The sequence below is a fragment of the Protomyctophum bolini genome (genome assembly GCF_963924005.1).
Source record: "Protomyctophum bolini genome assembly, chromosome: 7".
Lineage (NCBI taxonomy): Eukaryota > Metazoa > Chordata > Actinopteri > Myctophiformes > Myctophidae > Protomyctophum > Protomyctophum bolini.
Genome location: NC_137868.1, coordinates 32069662 through 32090409, shown reverse-complemented (window position 1 = coordinate 32090409; position 20748 = coordinate 32069662). Strand labels below are relative to the sequence as shown.

Below are 20748 nucleotides of genomic sequence, written 5' to 3'. Positions count from 1 at the left end.
ACATAAAATAACAGTTTTCTGACCGTAGCCCAATAGTCAATTCTAGTGTCTCTTACTCTCTTCAGTTTTCTGTTATTGTAGGGAAGCTTTCGTTGAAAATAGCTGATCGACAAGCTCACAAGGCGATGCAACGCGTTGTGAGCTGGTCGATCTGCTATTTTCATTGGAAGCTTTCCCCACAATCCCAATGCTGGGGTTTAAGTGGTTAAGTTACCCCCAAGAGAAGATTGTTTCATAACCTGGGAGACAGAAAGCTATAGTCTGGCTGAGTCTTAACTATATTATTCCTGGTGTCCCTATTTTGGACATGGTCATTATAGTATATGTCATTGTATTGTAGCTCTCAATGTTGTGAGGTTGTACTGTCAATACTTTTACTTCTACTCCACTGCGTCTCACTCAGAGGCAAATATTATACTTAAATTACCTTTGTGTAATTAGTTATAATTATACACAAATGTGTGTAATGGCTGCATAATGAGTACTTTCTACTTTAAGTACATTTTGATACTGGTCAATACTTTTACTCAAGTACATTTTAACCAGACTTTTACTATTTCTACATTCCAGTATTGATCCTTTTACTTAAGTGTAAAATGTGAGTCCCACTGCGAGGAGACCCCGGGGCAGACCAAGGCGCAGTTGGAGGAAAAACATGGACTCACTGGCCCTGGAACGTCTCGGGATCCCCCAGGAGGAAGTCACTAATGTTGCTCTGGAGAGGGAAGTCTGGAACACTCTGGTGGAGCGACCCGACTACGGAGAAGCGGTTGAAGATGGATGGATGGATGGATGGATAAAATGTGAGTACTTTTTCCACCACTGGTTATTGGAGAGATAGATGATGGGGCCGAATTGTGTAGCGCTAACCAGGAGTCCAGGACTGACGTGTCATATGAGATCACAATATGCCATGTATTGCCATATACTGTAGATTGCATAGCTAAGAGTCATAGACACACTATTCTAGTTGAGAAACAATGAATGTTATGGAATATTTAATTCACAGAGCATGCACAATATAAAATTTAAACACCAAAAGTAAAACAGCAGTTTGGTACAAAACACATAGGGTTTACTATATTTATTTGGCAATTTAACCTGCAAAGGCAAGTTCTGACCACTAGATAGCAGATTCTGATTATACAATTTACTTTTTATATCCACTGTATATGAGGACAAATCCACACCAACACATAACAATGATCCTGGACAGTTGTAGCTGATAACATGTTTCTCCAGACGTTAATCTGGAATGTAATCATAATTCATATTAACCAGTAAGACGCTTGAGGGCGAAAAGCATGCATTGGCCATATATGGAATGAACAGGAGTGAACAGGGTGTGATGAGGTCAGATCAAGATATGGAATGTCAGAACAGGTCAGCTCCATATATGGAGATCTAAGGGTGGCAGCGGGGGCAGTGTCTTGAATGTACAGGGTTTGATGAGGCCCAGGTAGGGCCGGGCCTTAATATTCTGACCTGTTGAGAACTCTAGTTTTCGCCAGCTGCCAGACCCGGCCGGCTGCACAAATAACTTTGGGGCAGGCTTTCCCCATGTATGGGGATGATGATGTCATAGTGATGTCACGAGACCTGGGCACAATATATGGGGGCTTTCCCCATGTATGGGGATTTTGAGTGTCAAAAAACGCAAGATTTCATAGTTAACATACAGTATGGGCTTAATATCAGGGATCTCCATATATTGGCTTAATTGCGACAGCAGGTTGCATTTCCTATGATAATTATGATCCATGATTTACTATCATCCCTGATGATGTCATAGTGATGTCATGAGACTTGGGCACAACATACAGTATGGGGGCTTTCCCCATGTATGGGGATTTTACTATCGTCCCTGATGAATGTGATGATGTCATAGTGATGTCACAGGATTGTGAGTGACAGATTGAGTGACGATTGTGAGTGACGGGGATTGTGAGTCGGAGACAAAAACGCAAGGTTTCATATTTAACTGCAACCGTAGCTTATACCTTTGGTATAAGCTATGGAAATTCCATAAGAAATACAATAATTTCAGCCTAATCATTGTGAAATAATTAACATGCTTGAAAATCTGCTGCTTGATGGCTGCAGTTAGTCTCAGCTCACTGATTGTAGTTGCAGATTAACTATCCCAAATCAATGAGACAACAGTGTCGCCCAGTCTATATTGTATTCAGTACAATATTGACTGGGTTTTAATATTCATGCGATTTAATGGTTTGAAAGAAATATTTCTGAACAGTCATTTCTCCAAAACCTACACTAGTTTCACCAAATTAAAACAGCATATGCATGCATGCAATCTTAATTTAATTATCAATAGTGCCTACTGGCAATGTCTTTGCCACTGTATCCATTTAACACATAATAATATTCCAACAATATTTACTTTAGACGTGAGAGCAGCAAAAACTTCAAAACAGAGAACATGCTACTTTTGCTTGTGGTATATGGGTGCATGTCGTGTTTTGGAAAATTTACTTCCTTAACAACCTAAGGTCAGATATGGAGATATGATATCGAAAGTCGCACCTCAGAAACTGTTCCTTCCGTTAAGCACAGGGTGTAGTTACTGTACTTTTTACTTTTAAGATCTGATTAAATTGAACCAGATTAAAGTTGGTCATTTAAAAGCACAGTAGACTGAAAGAAGAAGAAGATAAAAGCAGTAATTGTTTGATTGGCTATTCAAGACAGCAAACAAAATGGGGGTTGGAGTAGGGACTTATAGTTTAATTAATTAATTAATACATTTTACTTTTAGAATGTTAACTAGCTGTCCACTCTTATAACATATGCTAAAGTAGACCACCTGTCACATGTGTGGGGCAAGCAGATATGGGACATAAATTCTGTCATTTGGCAGCTAGTGCCTGGCTTCAGGGACGGCCTCCCTCTGGTGGAGGCTTAGCCCCGCCTAAGCCCCCCCCTCAAATCAAGCCCAATTGACTGACTTCTATGTAAACCAAGATTCATTACCTGACTTAGTTGGCACACACGCACGCACTCGCGTGCACACACACACACACACACACACACACACACACACACACACACACACACACACACACACACACACACACACACACACACACACACACACACTTTAACGTTATTTTATCTTTATTCATATCTGTCGATTCTTTACCCATCATGTATTTCACACTTGCTGCTGTGGCTGCTACCTACGTCAACAAAATTTTCCACACAGGAAACTGATGATTCTTTGTTTTTCTGCCTCAAGGCATATTCAGCTTGGTCTTCTTAATGGACTGAATTGATGTATTTCATTTGCGCAAATCTAATAACCGTTATAAGCACATGTTGTTTGCCTTACAGTGTTACCATTCATAATATATCTCAAATGTTATTTGTGGAAAATTCTCCATCTTTGCAGTGCAAAGTTTGTTACAATGTAGCAGATACAGATAACGACTCACCGTTAATGTTGTTTGTTATTAGAATACCTGAGCTACATGCAGGTAAAAATGCCACTGCCGTCATACTCCAAATGTATGACGGCTTCAACCATAGACTAAATGATATGCAATGTCTCATAATCTTTACCTGCCAGTGCCAGCCTCCAGAACAAGTATATTGGTACTAGGTTATGTATAGGACAGACACATTTATTCAGCCATAATGCCACTGTGAGAGACTATAAAACTTTAGTCAAATTATTTTTTATGGTCCTCTAAACTCTCACAAAATTATACAGCCAAATGATTATTGCAATGCTCTCATTTACTGCATTCTTTATTGCTTGTGAGAAAACTGGGGACCTTGTGTTTCCCAGCTACGGCCACCATGATGATGTTGGTTGGTTAGTGATCATTGATGATAAATGCACTGACCACAGGTTGTGGTCTGACTGGCATGGTTGCCTCCATCGTTGGTGTGTGCATGAGTATGCATGTTGGTGTGTGCATAAGTGAATCTACTGCATGTTGGTGTGTGCATGAGTAAATCTACTGCATGTTGGTGTGTGCATGAGTGAATCTACTGCATGTTGGTGTGTGCATGAGTAAATCTACTGCATGTTGGTGTGTGCATGAGTGAATCTACTGCATGTTGGTGTGTGCAATGCATGAGTATATCTAATGCATGTTGGTGTGTGCATGAGTAAATCTAATGCATGTTGGTGTGTGCAATGCATGAGTATATCTAATGCATGTTGGTGTGTGCATGAGTATATCTAATTGGTTGGTGTGTGTACTGTGTATGGGCAAATGTACAGTAATGCGTGTGTTTGTGTGTGTATGGGTATTGGTGTGTGCGTGCTAGTGCACGCTGCCTGTGGGTGTCTGTCCGGGGCTGATCCTATAAACCACTGGACCAATCAGCACAAATTGTTATATTTCTTTACTTTAAAGAACTTTTATACTGGTAGTGGCAATCATATTGGGACAAAACTTGACCCAAATATGGAGATGATCTGATGTTACAATTAAAAAATGATAGCATGCATTGGTTTGGCCTACATCTGGAAAAATCATTCGGAAGTTTTCAGTAACCAATGTTTTAACCACAGTGTGAGCATGCATCTTCAAGGTTCACTAACCAATGTTTTAACCACAGTGTGAGCATTGATGTGTTAATACTGTGAGAGAGTTATCTGATAGTCCAATAAACAGGCTGTACAGTATATGTCATGGAATCATAGCTCCGGCATATTTTAATGATTGCCCGGGATACTTATCCCAAATTGAATGGTTATGTGATATGCATTATGAACAGCAAAGCATAGATGAAAGCAAATACGACCTGTTACATCACAAATCAGATTAGATCATATCAGTCCGTTGGTCCGGGCACCCCTTGAAGCGTATTGTATTCAACTACAACTTAATGTTGCTGTCTGGAGAGTTGCTCTTTAGTTAAAGTACAAGTACTACGTACTTTCTTACTGTCCACCACCACAGAATGTGGGTCATTGCAAGCTTTGCTCTCTAAGGAACATCACTCATTAACCCTGAATAGCAGTGCAGGGTCAGAGCAATTACACGCTCATCAGGCATAAAACACACTCTCTGCCCATTACTACAGTACAGGTTGCATCAGAGTCTTCACTGCAAATTCCTGAACATTCATTTAACTCTCCTAGTAAAAAAATAAACCTATAAGAGTTCATTTTTACACTCACACAGTAAAATTAACACCCGTGATTTCACTGATAAAGAGACACTAAAGTTACATTTACCTCTGAGCGTATTGCTGGCTAAGCAAATGCTCAGAACCGCTGTTTGGTCTACTTCGACAACCTCCACCACACAGTGTTGCTGAGCTACGTGTCGTGGATTAGTGCTGAAGCAGTTCATCTCCGACCTAAATGAAGTTGCCAGGAGTTTACTGGGCCTGGCGTCCTTAATAAGTGTTGAATAGCTTCATATTCCCATATAGAAATATAGTGTTTGTTCAATAACAGGGGTCTTCCCATCGCTGCAGTTCTCAACAGATCTTCAGGTTGGGGTAGGAATTGTATCCTATATCAGGATAGAGAACTCATACATACAGGATAGACAAGTAATTTTTTTTGTGATAGATAAATTAGCAAATATATGTCATGGATGCAAAGTGAATGGAACCCAAAATGCAGTCACAGGAAACAGAGCAGCTTTTAAAGTATTTAATGAAGAACTGAGGCAAACCTTACACTGATATTGCAGGAAGCAGGCAGTTGAATCGTCGGAATGACAAAGTAGTCAAAAAAAGAACAGGCAACTGCATCAACAACTAGAAAAAGTGCCCCTTGGGCCTCCTGGTGGCGCTATAATAGGCCAATGTGAAAAGGGTGGGATATATTCCTCAGCCTAGTAGGAAAGATTGCACATAAATTGCACGCTGTTTTCATGATTAGAGGATTTTTGTTCAAAACGGGCCAATCCTACAAACTTTGAAAGCCAATGTTAGCCAATTACGATGGAATATGAAATATCGGACAGATGACTATAGAGGTAGATGTGAAAAATGCAGGTCAAAGGTTTGTCCTTGGCTATGGTCCTTGGCCTCTAGGGAGTGTGCGTGCAACGTTTCACACAGATCGATGCAGTTACAGTATAGGTAAAAATGGTGAAAAGCTGCCTCATGGTGGCGCTATAACAGGCTGTTCTGGAAAATTTGGGGCAGATCAGGTTCATTGTTGGCATCTAGGGAGTGTGTGTGCAAAGTTTGGCATCGACCAGGTTAACGTTGCCGGAGATTAGCTGTTAACGGACGGACGGACCTCGGACACACACACACACACACACACACACACACACACACACACACACACACACACACACACACACACACACACACTCTCTCTCTCTCCCCATGCCTTCGGCCTGGTGGAGACAAGCTATGAACTGACAGTGAGTGTTTGCAAAGAGTCCAGTCTTATAGGGAGCAGGTTGATTAGCAAAGAGTTGACACTCACAGGTTGGCTGATGAGGGAGTTGGACACAGGTGTGTAAAGGCTCATTCATAGTCTGGATTTTCGGTGGTGAGGTGACCACCTCTCCGGTGGTGAGCGGACGACCAGAGCTGAAATAACATTGAGCGGTGGTGAGTAAAAACAGAGAGAAGGGCTGGGGCAGTGGTCATGTTGTAGTTCGGTGGTCACCTCACCACTGAAAATCCAGACTATGTATGAGCCTTAACTCCTTAAGTGAGCCTGCAGTGTGGTTGGGAAATGAATGGGAGTGGCCAAGGTGGGGCCATGGTCTGTGGACAGACAGACCGTGACACTATATGTAAATAAGCAGAGAAGATAGGAACTGGAACACTACAAACATGAAGCTGATAAATGATCTTTGTGTGGTTCTCTCTCCTGATTGGATTACATTTGTAACCTAGAGTAAGAAAGTACTGCCGAAGCAGACAACCCGCAGCACTCCAGGTTAGAATATGGTGCAAGGCTCGAATATACAAGTTGAAATTAAGAAAATGCCAGCACTCATTGTATGTCCTTTTTATATGAATTGATTTACCTCTGACGTTGATAACGAATGCGTTTCGGCCTGTGTGGCCTTCGTCAGCGTTATGACAAGATAACAGGACTTTATATATGTGAGATACAATCAACAATAATTAAAGTCACCTGTTATCCTCTTACACAGTATCAAAGACTAATTATGGTACCAAGACAGGATAAACAATCATGTGAGTATAAGTAGGTATAGTAAAATATGAATACATCACAATGAGCTATCATACTAAATATGGGGCCGGCCCCTAAAGTGCCTGAGAAGTTAATAGACAAAACAGACAATGCTAAACTCACATCTTGAGTCTATGCTTTTTAAACTCATTAGAAATGTATAAAGACAATAAATACATTTGTAACCTGAAAATGTATTTTCTGTTGGAGACGAGACCTCTGTTACTGAACAAACAAACACTGATTCGGCTATTATCATAATATAGAGCTTTAATGTTTAATACATTTTTGACTGAACTCTGCTCTGGCTATGCTGTTGGATTGATTGACGCACGTGGGAATTGATTGGTAAATGCTGGGACCTACGGGCTATAACTGAGTGTGCATGAATGCATGCATGCATATAGTATGTGTGCTAGGAAGTGTGCATAGCATACACATGCAGGCACATAATTAGGCACACACACACAGACACAGACACACAGACACAGACACAGACACACACACACACACACACACACACACACACACACACACACACACACACACACACACACACACACACACACACACACACAGACACAGACACACACACATACAGGAGAGCTAAGTTTGGACAATAGCCTCTACATGATCATGCCCGCTGGAAAGGTTAAAATAATCAATGTCTTCAGTTTAGACTCAGAGGTCATGTTGTACTGGAAATCAGCTCTTTACTGCATGTTGAGATTATGTGAAAGTGCACATTATTGGAGCCAAAAACGAAACTGTAATTTATCTTGAGTTTAACCAACTCTAGCGTCCCTATTATTGGCATGTGCATGTTTTGTGCGAAATGACTTGGTGAATGTAAACCATTGGCTATTTTCACAAATTATTATTATGCATACAAAGTGTGTGTGCTGCTCACATTCACAGCAAAATCCACAGTGAATGACAAAAAAAAGATCCTGATCTGATTGTGTACATGTTTAAGCACGTGTGTGCCTTGATATTTGAGTCTGCCTGAGTCTGTCAATGTGTTGTACCATGCTGTCTCGCTCGCTACAGAGGTGGGCATGCTGGCTGCTACTGTGGCTTAGGCCTACTGTAGTCCTATGCTATTTGTGGTTGCATGGAGGCATGTTTGGACAAAGAGGATTTGGAGTGGCTGAGAGGTGAAACAAGTTCTGCAGCAATGACTGAAGTAAATCACTCCCAATTGCCTAACTACATAAAAGTATGAAGGTCTGTAATTATGTTCAAATGGAAAATAGAGGACATAAACAACATGACAATGAGACATATTATAATAATAAAATAAAGACATACTGTAGACATACCGTAGGCCTACAAAATAGTCAGATAATCATCAAGATAATTAGTAATAGTAATCAACATTGTAACATTGTAATCAACAATGTCAATAGAGTGCAACTCACTGCGTCTGAACTCTATCTACGGGAATTTGTTCACACGCACTCACGCACGTACGCAGACAGACAGACAGACAGATGCGCACACATGCTTATACTCATGTATTTAACTATCTTATATTGATTACACCTATCCTATGGCCTCTTATTGATCCTAACATCTCATCATATCCAGCATTCACCTGCGCATGTGGGCAGGGACTAGAATCAACGTAGCAAGCAATAACTGTTAAAGCAGAGTAAAAATAAATAAATAGATCATTATATAATCTAGCCTAATCGAAATCATTATAATAATCTAACCTAATCTTAATGGCCTGCATTATTGTGAAGAGATACTGACTAAATCCTGTAGCAGACACAGAAAATGTATCATGTGCATGTGTAAAGGCGCTATGTGAATAAAATGTGAGTAAAACTCACATTGGTCAAAATGTGACTTGATGTGGGCCACAACCATTTGCAGATTGCATACAGTATGACTCTAAATGACATATTTTGTCGCAAGGGGAGTCATGATGCTAGACAATAAAAATTCAAAATATCGGACAAACAGACAAACTTGTCTTTCCAATAGGCTGTCTCACCCACCCTGAGACATTGCCTTGACAACGTCAATTTCTTAACTCCAGCCTACTTCTATAGGGACAGTGAAACAGCAGATCAAGTTAATATGTCACCAACTTTGGCTTCCTAGCATCATTGTGAAATCCTTGTGTGAAATGCACTAACCTTGGCTGTAAAGGAGAAAGGGAGGGGTTATTGTCCAAGGGGCTTATGTCAAGTCATGACCTACAGTATAAAAGACAGACCATGCAGAGATCAAACTAGACACGCTGCCTGAGTGTCTCAAATCCATCCACTCTCTCTTCTTTTCTACTCCACTACCTCTCTCTTCTCCAGCCATGGGAGTTGCCTACAGCATTGGAGAGTAAGTATAGAGACTTAATGACATGGAAGATGACCGGGGTCAGCCCCATCAATTATCATTAAAATGGCAAGGCACTAGCATTGGCACTCTAATGTTAGGCAATCATTTTGTTATTCATATTGAAGGATATGTCTTCTGGATAGGTGAATATATCAGTGTGATGATAACAATGTAGCAATAGCAATTCCTTTTTCGCACTTTTCATGTCAAGGCCTGTAAGTACAGTGGCTTGATATGGTTTCAAATGTTGTATACGTATTTGCCATTCTTTTGCAAGTGTTTCTGGGAAGACTTGGCTAGAATAGTGGTCTTTGGAGAAAAGATAAAGTAGTTAAGAAAGTCATCCACTTCAAGATTGAGTTGTATAGTTCTCTGTTTTATGTGTTTGTAAAAAAAGATTGAGTTGTATGCTCACGTAAGTTAATATGAATAAATAGTGTTGTATTTGTGTTGAATTATTCCAAATTCAACACCAAACTTATCTTTGAAAATTTTACAAATTGACTAGGCTGACTTGTAGCCTATAGGTCACGATGATAATGATAATGATGATGATGATGACATGTTTATGTTTATGTTTGACTGCATGGGGATTCAAATGTTATTACTGCCTGAGTGGGCGTGGTACGTACAGTATACTGCTCTACCTCTTCATATTGTACCATGATATTTGTCTGCAGAAGCCCACCTCATACAGTATATTAGCGTGTTCTCACTTAAGAATTACCAATCTCATTTCATTTCACAGTCCTTATTGTGACCAAAGGTCACAGTTAACTATGGAATCGTGAATTTCCTGTCGGTGTATCACTCAAAATCCCCATACATGGGGAAAGCATATGGTGCCCAGGTCTCGTGACATCACGTGACATCATCAGGGATGGAGATCCCTGATGTCATAGTAAATGCGACCTGCTGTCACAATTAAGCCCATATATGGAGATTCCTGATGTCATCAATATTAGTATATGGATATATGTCAGAACCTGTTCACCGCTGCCACCCTTAGATCTCCATATGGAGCTGACCTGTTCTGACATTCCATATGTTGATATGACCTCATCAAACCCTGTACACTCAAGACACGGCCAGTACTCGCTTCTCGCCCTCAGGCGTCTTACTGGTTAAGGTCTGTATGCATGCTTGCGCTTGTGGAGTATAATAGAATGCAAACTAATAAATGCTGTCTATTTACCTCTGCAGTGTGGACCACATCAAAACGTTCTTTGTGGAGTGGTCTCCTGCCATCTACACCAAAGGTCATAAGAAGCATCGCCAGCCCCACTACCTCATCAGGGAAAAGAACAAGCCCTACTTAACATCCAATAACAACTGGGAGGTGAGGACACCATCACATGCACCTTATATTGCATGTCATATTAGGTGAAAATAGGTGAACATTGTCGAAAACAGCAGATCTACAGGCTCACCATTCAAGGGAAAGGAGGGTGGACCCAGTATAGGGTTAATATAAGGCCAATTTGTCATGAATATGACCATGTGTACGTAAGGGGTTTATTTGTCACCCACTCATAAAGCAGCGACTATATACTATTATGTATACCTTGGTCTAACTGAAAAAAATATGAGTATGCTTTTTATGTATGAAAGAAAACACATTAAAGGCTTAGTTGTGTATTCTTGTAAATCATGTCTGTATGTTGGATGTCTGTTTATCTTGAAAGATACAATCATGAAGGAGACACTAATCACAACCGCGATGTAATGGCAACTTGCCAGGTAGCTTCGGGAAATCCTACTCTCCTAACCTATTTATGGCCATAACTTCCTCCAACCAACCCTCTAAGCTCCTGTTTTGTGTGAACAGAAACCACGTTCTCCCCGCACCGTTAAACCAACACGCCTTCCTCTTGCAGTGCTCCTAACCAATGGGATGGCTGCTATTTTTCAGTGCTAGAATAGCGGTTACAAACAGGTGGGGTTATCAGATAAAAATGGTGCTTGCAGGGCAATGTGAGTGTCAGAGTCAGATCAAAAAACTATGAGGATGCTACCTGCCAATATCAGGGTGCTTTATTTTGCAAATCACAGTTCGGAGCCTTATGTTCAGGTAGGACTACTCTGACTCTCTCTGTCCAGCTTGAAAGATGTGTTTGTGTGTGTATAGTGTACAGTGTGTATTACTGTATGTGTAAATTTGTTCATTCATTCATTCATCCATTTATGAATGGGTGTTCCTACATCTTTTAGCATCTTGGATAACTTTCCTAAAATATTTGTGGCAAGGCCGAGGCGTCATTTAATTTGAAATAAATCACACCTGTGTGAAGTGAGGGGCGCTAATATATTAAAGTCTAACTCATGTTGATTAATTGATGTAATGGTGATGTAAAACAAACAGAGCCAACACAAACATTAACTCTACCCCTGAACCACCACCGCCACGTGGCAATGTGATGCGTTGAGAGCTTGTAGGGCTGCCATCTTTACTATTTTGCAAAAAAGTGATTAATGAATATATGGTTGCAGAAATAAATCAAGTGTCTGTTTAAAATGTGCATTGTCTTAACCCCTCAGATCATCAACGTGAAGGAATCCAAACATCGTCAGAGTATATGTAGCACAGAGGAGTCTGAACCGGAGGAAACTGACGAACTCCGTCCTGTCCTAAGAGATGATAGCCTGCTACTGAATGACCATCACCTAGAGACGGTGAGCCACTAATAGTCACTAGTGGTATTTGGAAAATGTATATACCCCACCCCCCCAAATACAAATAATACAAAAAGATAAAATATTTATTTTATATTTGAACAACTTGAACCCCAGGCCAGCAGCCAAAAATAGACGATCTACAATCTCACAAAGTCTCACAATTGCGACATGTTGTGAGGTTGTATAGCGGCTATAAATATAGCACACTAGCAACAGTACACTACTTTATTTATAAGTGTAGCCGTACATTTGGCTTACATCAAACTGGTTTTATCTACCAATGTTCTTACTATCATATCCATCAACATTTTTGATTCATCCATTCTTCCTGTACCTAACAGCTAGCCAACCACATGCCAGCCAGAACCCAGGGGTATCCATGGAAACTGGTCTACAGCACTTTGCTCCACGGCAGCAGTCTGAAGACACTGTACAGGAACATGGCTGACCTCGACAGCCCTGTCCTGCTGGTCATCAAAGACGTGCATCAGAAGGTTGGCATACCTCTCTCTCTTGGTTTCTGCCTTTTGTCTTTACTCTTTACACACACGCTCCCTTCCCAGCAGTGGTGGAAAAAGTACTCACATTTTTTACTATGTACTACATAGTAGGCCTACATAGTACGAGTAAAAGTCCGGAATTCTAAATGATTTAAAAAGTACAAAAGTATTGGTATCAAAATGTACTTAAAGTACCCAAAGTAAAAAGTACTATACTGCAGAATGTCCCGTTTCACAAGTTTTAAAATTACTATAAAATGTATAAAGATTATTTTGAAAATATCAGCTATAAAAGATCGGCTATTTAAATGGCCGAAATGTATATATTGGCCTGAAGTGTTTATGTTATTTTGTAATAATAATAAAAATCTAAGTAACTAGTAACTAAAATTTTCTAAAGTATTGTAGTGGAGTATAAGTACAATATTTGCCTCTGAGATGTAGTGGAGTAGAAGTAAAAGTAATGAGAATTGGAAATACAGTAAAGTAAATAATACCTCAAAATTGAGGTATTTAAAGTACTTCTTGAGTAAATTTACTTAATGTTACTTTCCACCACTGCTTCCCAGCATTGTCAGTCGAATTACTGTCCGCCACCACGGTCTTACTTTGATGAAGAGCAATGCAGTGCAGTGCTACTGCAGATACTAACCAGAGCCTTCTGTCTCGCAGGTGTTTGGAGCCTTTTCCTCTGACCCGTTCAAAGTCAGTAAATATTGCTATGGAACAGGAGAGACTTTCCTCTACACTTTCAACCCCGATTTCAAGGTAAGACTGGAATGGAATATGCAACTTTGGTGTGGGAAGTCCCAAGACGAGTCTTGCTGGCAGAATATGTTTTAGCTTGTCTAAAGGTGACTAAACTGGGAGTACTGAATATATTGCCAATAGAATAGAAATTTCAGTAAATGCTGAAATATTTGACAAACACACAAGTTGCAATCACTGTCACTGTATTAGGTATTGTAATTTTGAACATGCATGCAATTTTGGTGTGTGCTATTTTTAAGTGCTGTTTTGTCCCTCTCACCCAGGCATACAGATGGACTGAGAAAAACTCTTACTTTGTGAGAGGCCATTCAGATGCACTGCAGATTGGTGGAGGAGGGTAAGTAATCTGCTTTTGCATTAAAATGTATATGATACAGAAATGTATAACACATACAGTAGCTCCCTATTCAGTAATCATCTCTGCCATATTATAATGATTACAAAAATACTTTATAAGGTCATAAAATAATGACCTTACTATTTCACTTATGCCTCATGCTCATGCCTTATCTGACTAGATAAAACAGCAACCCTTAGTAGGGATTTGGTTATAATGAGTTATTTTCTTGCTCTGCTTGTAGGACTGGCATTGGTCTATGGCTGGATGCTGACTTGTACCGTGGTTCCAGTTCCACTTGTGCCACCTTCGACAACCCACCTCTTTCCACACAGCAAGACTTCACGATACAAGACATCGAAGTCTGGGCCATACAGAATGAATGGGAGATGAACTGAGTAGAAATGAAGAGAGAGAGAGTACAAATAAGCTCAAAGTAAGACTTAAACGCTTCAAAGCTTGCATCAGGCCTGGATGCGTTTAGCTTCTGCGTAACTTCTCAGAGCAATACCTGCCAAGTGTGGTTTGGTTACAAGATGTGGCCATACCAAGTGGTTCTCAGTCTGGTTTTTAATACGCATTTTACCCCCCTTGTCCTAATGTACTTCTTTTTTTTTAAGATATTTTCTTTTGCGGCTTACGCCTTTTTTATTGGTTTTTGAAAGGACAGACAGTAGGCTGACAGGAAACGGGAGAGATGGGGGGATGACATGCAGTAAAGGCTGTGTCGGGCTCGGGAGTCGAACCCGCGGCACACTGCGACTGGATCACCAGTCGGGTGCCCAGACGGTTACGCCACCGCCTGGGCGTCCTAATGTACTTCTGCTTGCATTTTCACTTAATGTTCTCAAGGGCTTGAGAGAAGTGCTAAGGTTCAGGGTTGACAGGGTAGGTGATTTAAACCACCGATATGGTCATGTCTCTAAGGCAAGTAACTGACCACAGTATTTGACTGCTTCAAATACTTTGATCCCTCGATCTATGGAGAGGAGAGGGGAGCATCGCAACATGGAGTTTAAATTACTGCTATCTACAAAACACTGTTTCAAGCCAAGGGTCATGAAATGGATCCAGGAAGAGTGGGCACATCGATGTAATATTGTAAAGGTCTCAAGTAATATAACATGATTTACAATTTACATGATTTTACCTTGTATTATCATTATCAGTTAGCACCCTTCAACTTCTTGTTTATGCCCAAAATGACTGCTTGGCTAAACTGGTTTTTTAGCAATTTGTAGCAATTGTAGAAATTTTAGACCTCAATTGTCGAATGTTCAAGCATGTTCTAATCATGTATAGGCCTACTTTACATTAGATACTTAAAACCATTTAGCAAATATACAGCTTTTTTATCATTGTGGAAAAATACGCATTTACATCGAGGTGCCCGCTCTTCCTTAGTGCTCACTCTTCCTCTGAAACATTACCAATATATATACCAATATATTAAGAGCATAAGCCCCAAATCAAATAGAGAAACATTACTATTGGGTGAAGTGTGGTTTTCCCTTATCTGCAAAGATATCCATGTGACATCATACGTATCTATAAATGTACCTTTATCTTTGTCCCGTGGGACAATAGTTTGAATGTTCAGTGCTTATAGCCTAAGCCTGCTGGTGAAGAAGATGTTTTGTACACACGCGTACACATGTACAACAAAGTACAAAACAGGGATTAATGGTCATTGAACCATAATTTTATTTAAATGTCTATTTTTATAACAAAATAAATCCAGGGTGGAGAAAAGTTTGTCTGTGCTTCCTGTGTTTGAATATATGTCATGCAGTGCTGGCACTGTCAAAGTTTGAAGTTTGAACCATGTTAAAGCATGGGTTTTATACCTTATACTTATTTTTTCTTTTTTTGTAAACAAACAAACATACTTTTAGTTACTACGCTTGTTTCTTGTTTGCATGCAAATAATATTTTGAGAGGACTTGGGCTGTCCTGCTTGGTCCAGGGAAAAATACTTTTGTAATGCATTTATATGTGGCTGTAGGCCTATACAACACAAATGTTGTGCTTCTTGTAAAGCGATATTCCTGCTCTTTACTGGTAATAAAATGCTTTGAACTTACATTTTTTGTACAGCTCATGAATGTGTGATAGTGTGATTAGTGATATGAGTAAAAGGAAGAAAAAATAAAATAATCTTAACCCATGGAATGGTGCATGAACCCCCACCACTATTGTGTCAGGTGGGTCTATAATTTGGACCCACCCGTCACAATGCCTGGTGGTCCACTCCTCGATCAGGTTGCTCTTATTCAGGATGGTGGTCCCTGGGTCAAAATCAGTTGAAAATCCCTAGACTGTAAAATGTCAGTAGTATTTTCTTGGACAAACTTCTAGACCCATATCTCCTGCAGGCATTTTCTAATACAGAGCTACAGTAGGCCTACTGTTTTAATAGCAGCCTACACGCCAACCCAAATCTGCTAACTTCCATCATTAAAAAGTGATACAATGTGAATAACCATCCCATTATTTCTTTGTCGCAAATTATTTGAATCCCTAAATGCTTAAAGCTTATGGCCTGCATGCAGCAATGCTATTGTGACAAATTACACAATTAATTCACTTGACAAAGACTTTTTATGAATTAAAAACAAACAAACAAACAAACAAACAAACAAACAAACAAAACGAATAAATGGATTTGATTCACATTCTAAAAGAAATGAATTCATGTGCAACGAGCCTTTCTCATGGTTATTCTGTGCCTTTCTGTGTCTCTGTGCTGCTCTCTAGTGGCCAGAGTAGTCCAAAATATCAATCGATCACATCGTCAATCGTTTCCCCTCCCCTTTAGTGCTGGACTCGACCTGGCCTCGACTGTTTTAGCCTTCATTTTGACAGTTCGTTCGTTTCACAGGTCAGCCAAGTAATATCACAACAATGGCAGCACCAGCAGCAGCGGAGACAGAACCCAATAAAACAAACACTAACCACGAAGGATATTGCAAGAAATGCATATTCTGCAAAATCGTGAACAAAGAGATGGGCACGGAGATTCTTCACAGTGTAAGCCCATAAACTGTACCACTACTACTATAGGCTACTACTGTCGTCTACTACTACTACTACTACTACTACTACTACTAGTTGTTAAAGGCAGAAAATGCTGATCCGGAAACAAATGAATGTTTGTTATTATCATTCTCTCTGAAAACATCAGGGTGTATATACATTTTTGTAATACTGAATTTGAATGCTGTCATGGCCATGGTCCATACCATGGGCATGGCCATGACGATTGATACAGTATGTATTTGTCTAAGTTCTCTTAACTCTGTATTATTACCACAGGATGAGGAAATCACCTGCTTCAGAGACATCAAGCCAGGAGCCCCCCACCATTACCTGGTGGTCCCTACTAAACATGTTGGAAACTGCAAGACCCTCAGCAAAGAACACATACCAATGGGTAGGACTTATTGATGACTAAAGTTCATTAAATAGTTGAACAGTTAGAGTTTATACTGCATATAGCTGACATTTCAATATTATTTCAATAAATACTGGATTGCATGTTAGAATTTTAAGCAACAACTGAGTGGCATTAAAGAGTAACTATACCGGCCTTACACTCCAAGTTAAAATAGTTTTGGAAAGGATAACTGCATACCGGTAAATATGGAAACTCACTATAGTGTTGTGTTTTGGTGTCCCAGTGGAGCAGATGGTGGAGATAGGGAAGGAGATCCTACAGAAAAACAACATCACAGACCTCAGTGATGTCAGGTGGGACAATGCCTCTTTTTGTAAAGTAATGCCCTACTTTGTTGTATGACCGTGTCCAGTACATTTAGCGGAAATAGACGATATACAAGCTCACACTGAGTCATCATGCTTGCATCAGCTTGTAGATCAGCTATGTTAGCTATTTATTACATTTTGGGATAGTGTAAGTGGTTAAGTAATGTTGAATCAATGAAAAGTAGAGCTTGTGACTTAATTAATGACTACATCCATTGGAACATGGTCCCACTCGACAACAACAATATGCTGTTTGTTTACTTTCCCTTTTGTCTGTAGGTTTGGCTTCCATTTGCCTCCATTCTGTTCTGTCACCCACCTACACCTGCATGTCCTAGCACCTGAAAGTCAATTGGGCTTCATGTCCCGCCTCTTTTACAGACTCAACTCCTATTGGTTCATCACGGTAAGCCTCATCAGATCTGCATAGTTTTGTCATTATTTAATAATATCTGGCGCTTTTCTAATACCCAAAGACGCATTTATATGTGTGGGGGCCGGGTGGGGGGACAAGAAAAAGGACAACAAGTAAAATAAGAATAAAACCAATAAAAACAGTACATGTAACAAGTTAAAATCACATCAGCTAGGAGGGAATGCTATTCTGAACAGGTGGGTTTTCAGTGCGGTTTTGAAGTTGGGGAGTGAGGGGGCATTTCAGATGTGTTTGGGGAGGGCATTCCAGAGGGTAGGGGTGGCCACAGAGAAGGCCCTGTCGCCCCAGGTTTTGAGCCTGATCTTCTTGGGGATCACAGAACCTGAACCTGATCTGAGAGACATAATGGACCACAGACCTCCAGAATGTTTTAATCTCCTCACATTACCATAAGCAATGGAATACCATTTCTATTGTCTAATACAATAATCAATCAATCAAAACTTTATACATATGAGCATTGAGCAATCAGGATACAGTGTGACATTAGTGATGATAATTGTAAATGATGTATGTGGGTACTGTGCAGTTTATTTATATACATTATCTATATAGATTTATAGTTTGGCATACTTTTGTTGTGGTCAGTTTACAGTACGTAACTAATTAAATCAGGCAGATATTGAACTAAATATGTTTTTTATAATGTGCCATTTGTAGTACAGAAGGTCATGGAATTTTAACTTTAAGTTTAACTTAATGGTTTATTCCTTATTGTATAATTCACAATGGAAGTTTCTTTAATTTTCAAATAATCTATTAAAATAATTTCATGCAAGATTTATGTTACACCAGAGAATTGGTTGCAGTAAAAGATCTGTCAAATTGTACACTATCATTCAACTGCATGGGTTGCACCGTTTCACCAATGTAGGGAAGCCCTACGTGTAGGCCAGAGCAGAATCTCTGCCCCATTTTCTTATATTACTCCTACAGATTTTGTCATGTCATCAAGACAGACCTGTCCGATATTTCATATTTCATCCTGATTGACTTCTACTACCTGGCCTGGCGGACACATGTGCTCCAAGGAGCAAATTGTTCTAGTTTTGTATCAATTTGTTGATATGTAAGGGGGGGAAACATGCTTTTCTATTATTCAGTTATTATACGTATGTTTTTGTGGTTTGAAATTTTGAGTGCACAAGGGGGTATGTCTAATCAGTAATGTCTTACTGATTATTAGCAAGTACATACATCACATCTTAGTCATCAAATGTATCTGTTGATCTGTTGTAGGCAGAGCAGTTGATTCAAGATCTCAATTCAAAAGGAGAGACCAATTGACCACTTTGTTTGGAACTTTGGATGCACTGCATTCTTGGATTTCGTGCCACGCACAGGGTGCCCACGGACCACGGTTCCATCCCCTGCGTTCTGCACACTGTTGGATAAGTAGGCTGCTGCACACACTACATGAGACCATCAGTCATGACTGATGTTGATGTTTTGAAATGAGTATTGCCTAATTTCAGAAGAAGCCAAAATATTTGTTTTTGTTGCTACTTGAAACATAACATAATTGTAATATTTTGTACTGTAGGTATAGGGTACAGTAGGTAGCTACTTCTTTGCTTTGACAGTAGGAATGGGCTAAATTTAATCATTATTTTATTTTATTCGCAGCAAACGATGCATGCATGATCTACTGTAAATGCATCCACTATATTTAATGGACCAAGATATAGCATGTCATATATTACAAAATAAATGGGTGATATTGAAGGCATTCCTCTGGTGTGCAAAAATGTAAAGACAGAAGGGTGCACTGAGTAATAATAAAAGTCCACAATTTAGCAGATTAACTGACACACAAGACTGCCTCATTAATTAAGTTTGTAAAACAAACGTTTTGCATGGGAAATTTCCACTCCGTTCAATATGACTTATGTGCTAATAAAATATTGAAAAACATATCATTGTAAATAATGGATTATCATCTCTGTGACATAATAACCAGTGCCTGTGCATACTTGTTAACTGTTATTCTTAACTCTAAAAGTATGCTGAGTTATCTCAATATAAAATACATTCACTGAGCTATTTGATGCTTTATATGGACATGAACAATTTTTGTGTTTCACAATGAAGAATTGTAACTCTGATTAAATCGTATTGCTGCTTCCCATTGCAGTGTGTGGTTACTGGTTAGTGAAAGGAATGAATAGGCTAAATACCCTTATCAAATGGTGTCACTTTACGCTACTGCTCATTCATTACTTCTAGCTACACTAATCACAAATGGTGCTTTCACTTCATATAACCATTATGCTACAACAATAACAACGTGTAATGCTTAATTTTATTTGTTCAAAAGTAAAATAGGCAAAACCTCAACTTGAGAAGCCCATCCTTTTTGTAATTAGAAAATATAGACCATATCTAATATCTGTGCTCTGTATCTTGCAGATGCCAACATATATTTTAATGATCAATATTCCCTTTCGTTATAGTATGAGTACTAGTATGCAGTAGGCCTACCATGTGTTGTATATTTATAGCAATGACTGTTATTCTGTTAATGTTGTATTCAATGCTATGCTGCTTTACTAAAGTTATCTATCTTTTCGCTTACCGAAACAAACAGATTTTCAAGTGCCGTGTAGATAGCTTGAAAAAGAAATATTTTCGGCGAGCGATATTGTTGCATGCATTACAGCAGGCAGCATTTGAACATTGAAGCCTCTTGCATTGCATATCCTGTTTTGCACAATATTGTGTTTTACAGTACCATACAATGGTAAACAAAGTAGGAGTGGTTCTA

General features: G+C 39.5%; 2 protein-coding genes across 2 annotated transcripts; both read left to right on the top strand.

The window, feature by feature from the left end:
• Positions 1–11487: 11487 nt before the first annotated feature.
• Positions 11488–14365, top strand: ncoa7a (nuclear receptor coactivator 7a). Its single transcript, XM_080767405.1, has 6 exons — positions 11488–11570; positions 12038–12172; positions 12517–12669; positions 13348–13443; positions 13710–13783; positions 14028–14365. The coding sequence occupies exons 1-6, from the start codon at positions 11502–11504 to the stop codon at positions 14179–14181; spliced, it is 681 nt and encodes a 226-aa protein (XP_080623531.1). The 5' UTR covers positions 11488–11501; the 3' UTR covers positions 14182–14365.
• Positions 14366–16672: 2307 nt separating this feature from the next.
• Positions 16673–20090, top strand: hint3 (histidine triad nucleotide binding protein 3). Its single transcript, XM_080767864.1, has 5 exons — positions 16673–16813; positions 17099–17216; positions 17464–17533; positions 17828–17954; positions 19224–20090. Exons 1-5 carry the CDS (start codon positions 16688–16690, stop codon positions 19269–19271), a joined length of 489 nt encoding a protein of 162 aa, XP_080623990.1. The 5' UTR covers positions 16673–16687; the 3' UTR covers positions 19272–20090.
• Positions 20091–20748: the final 658 nt, after the last annotated feature.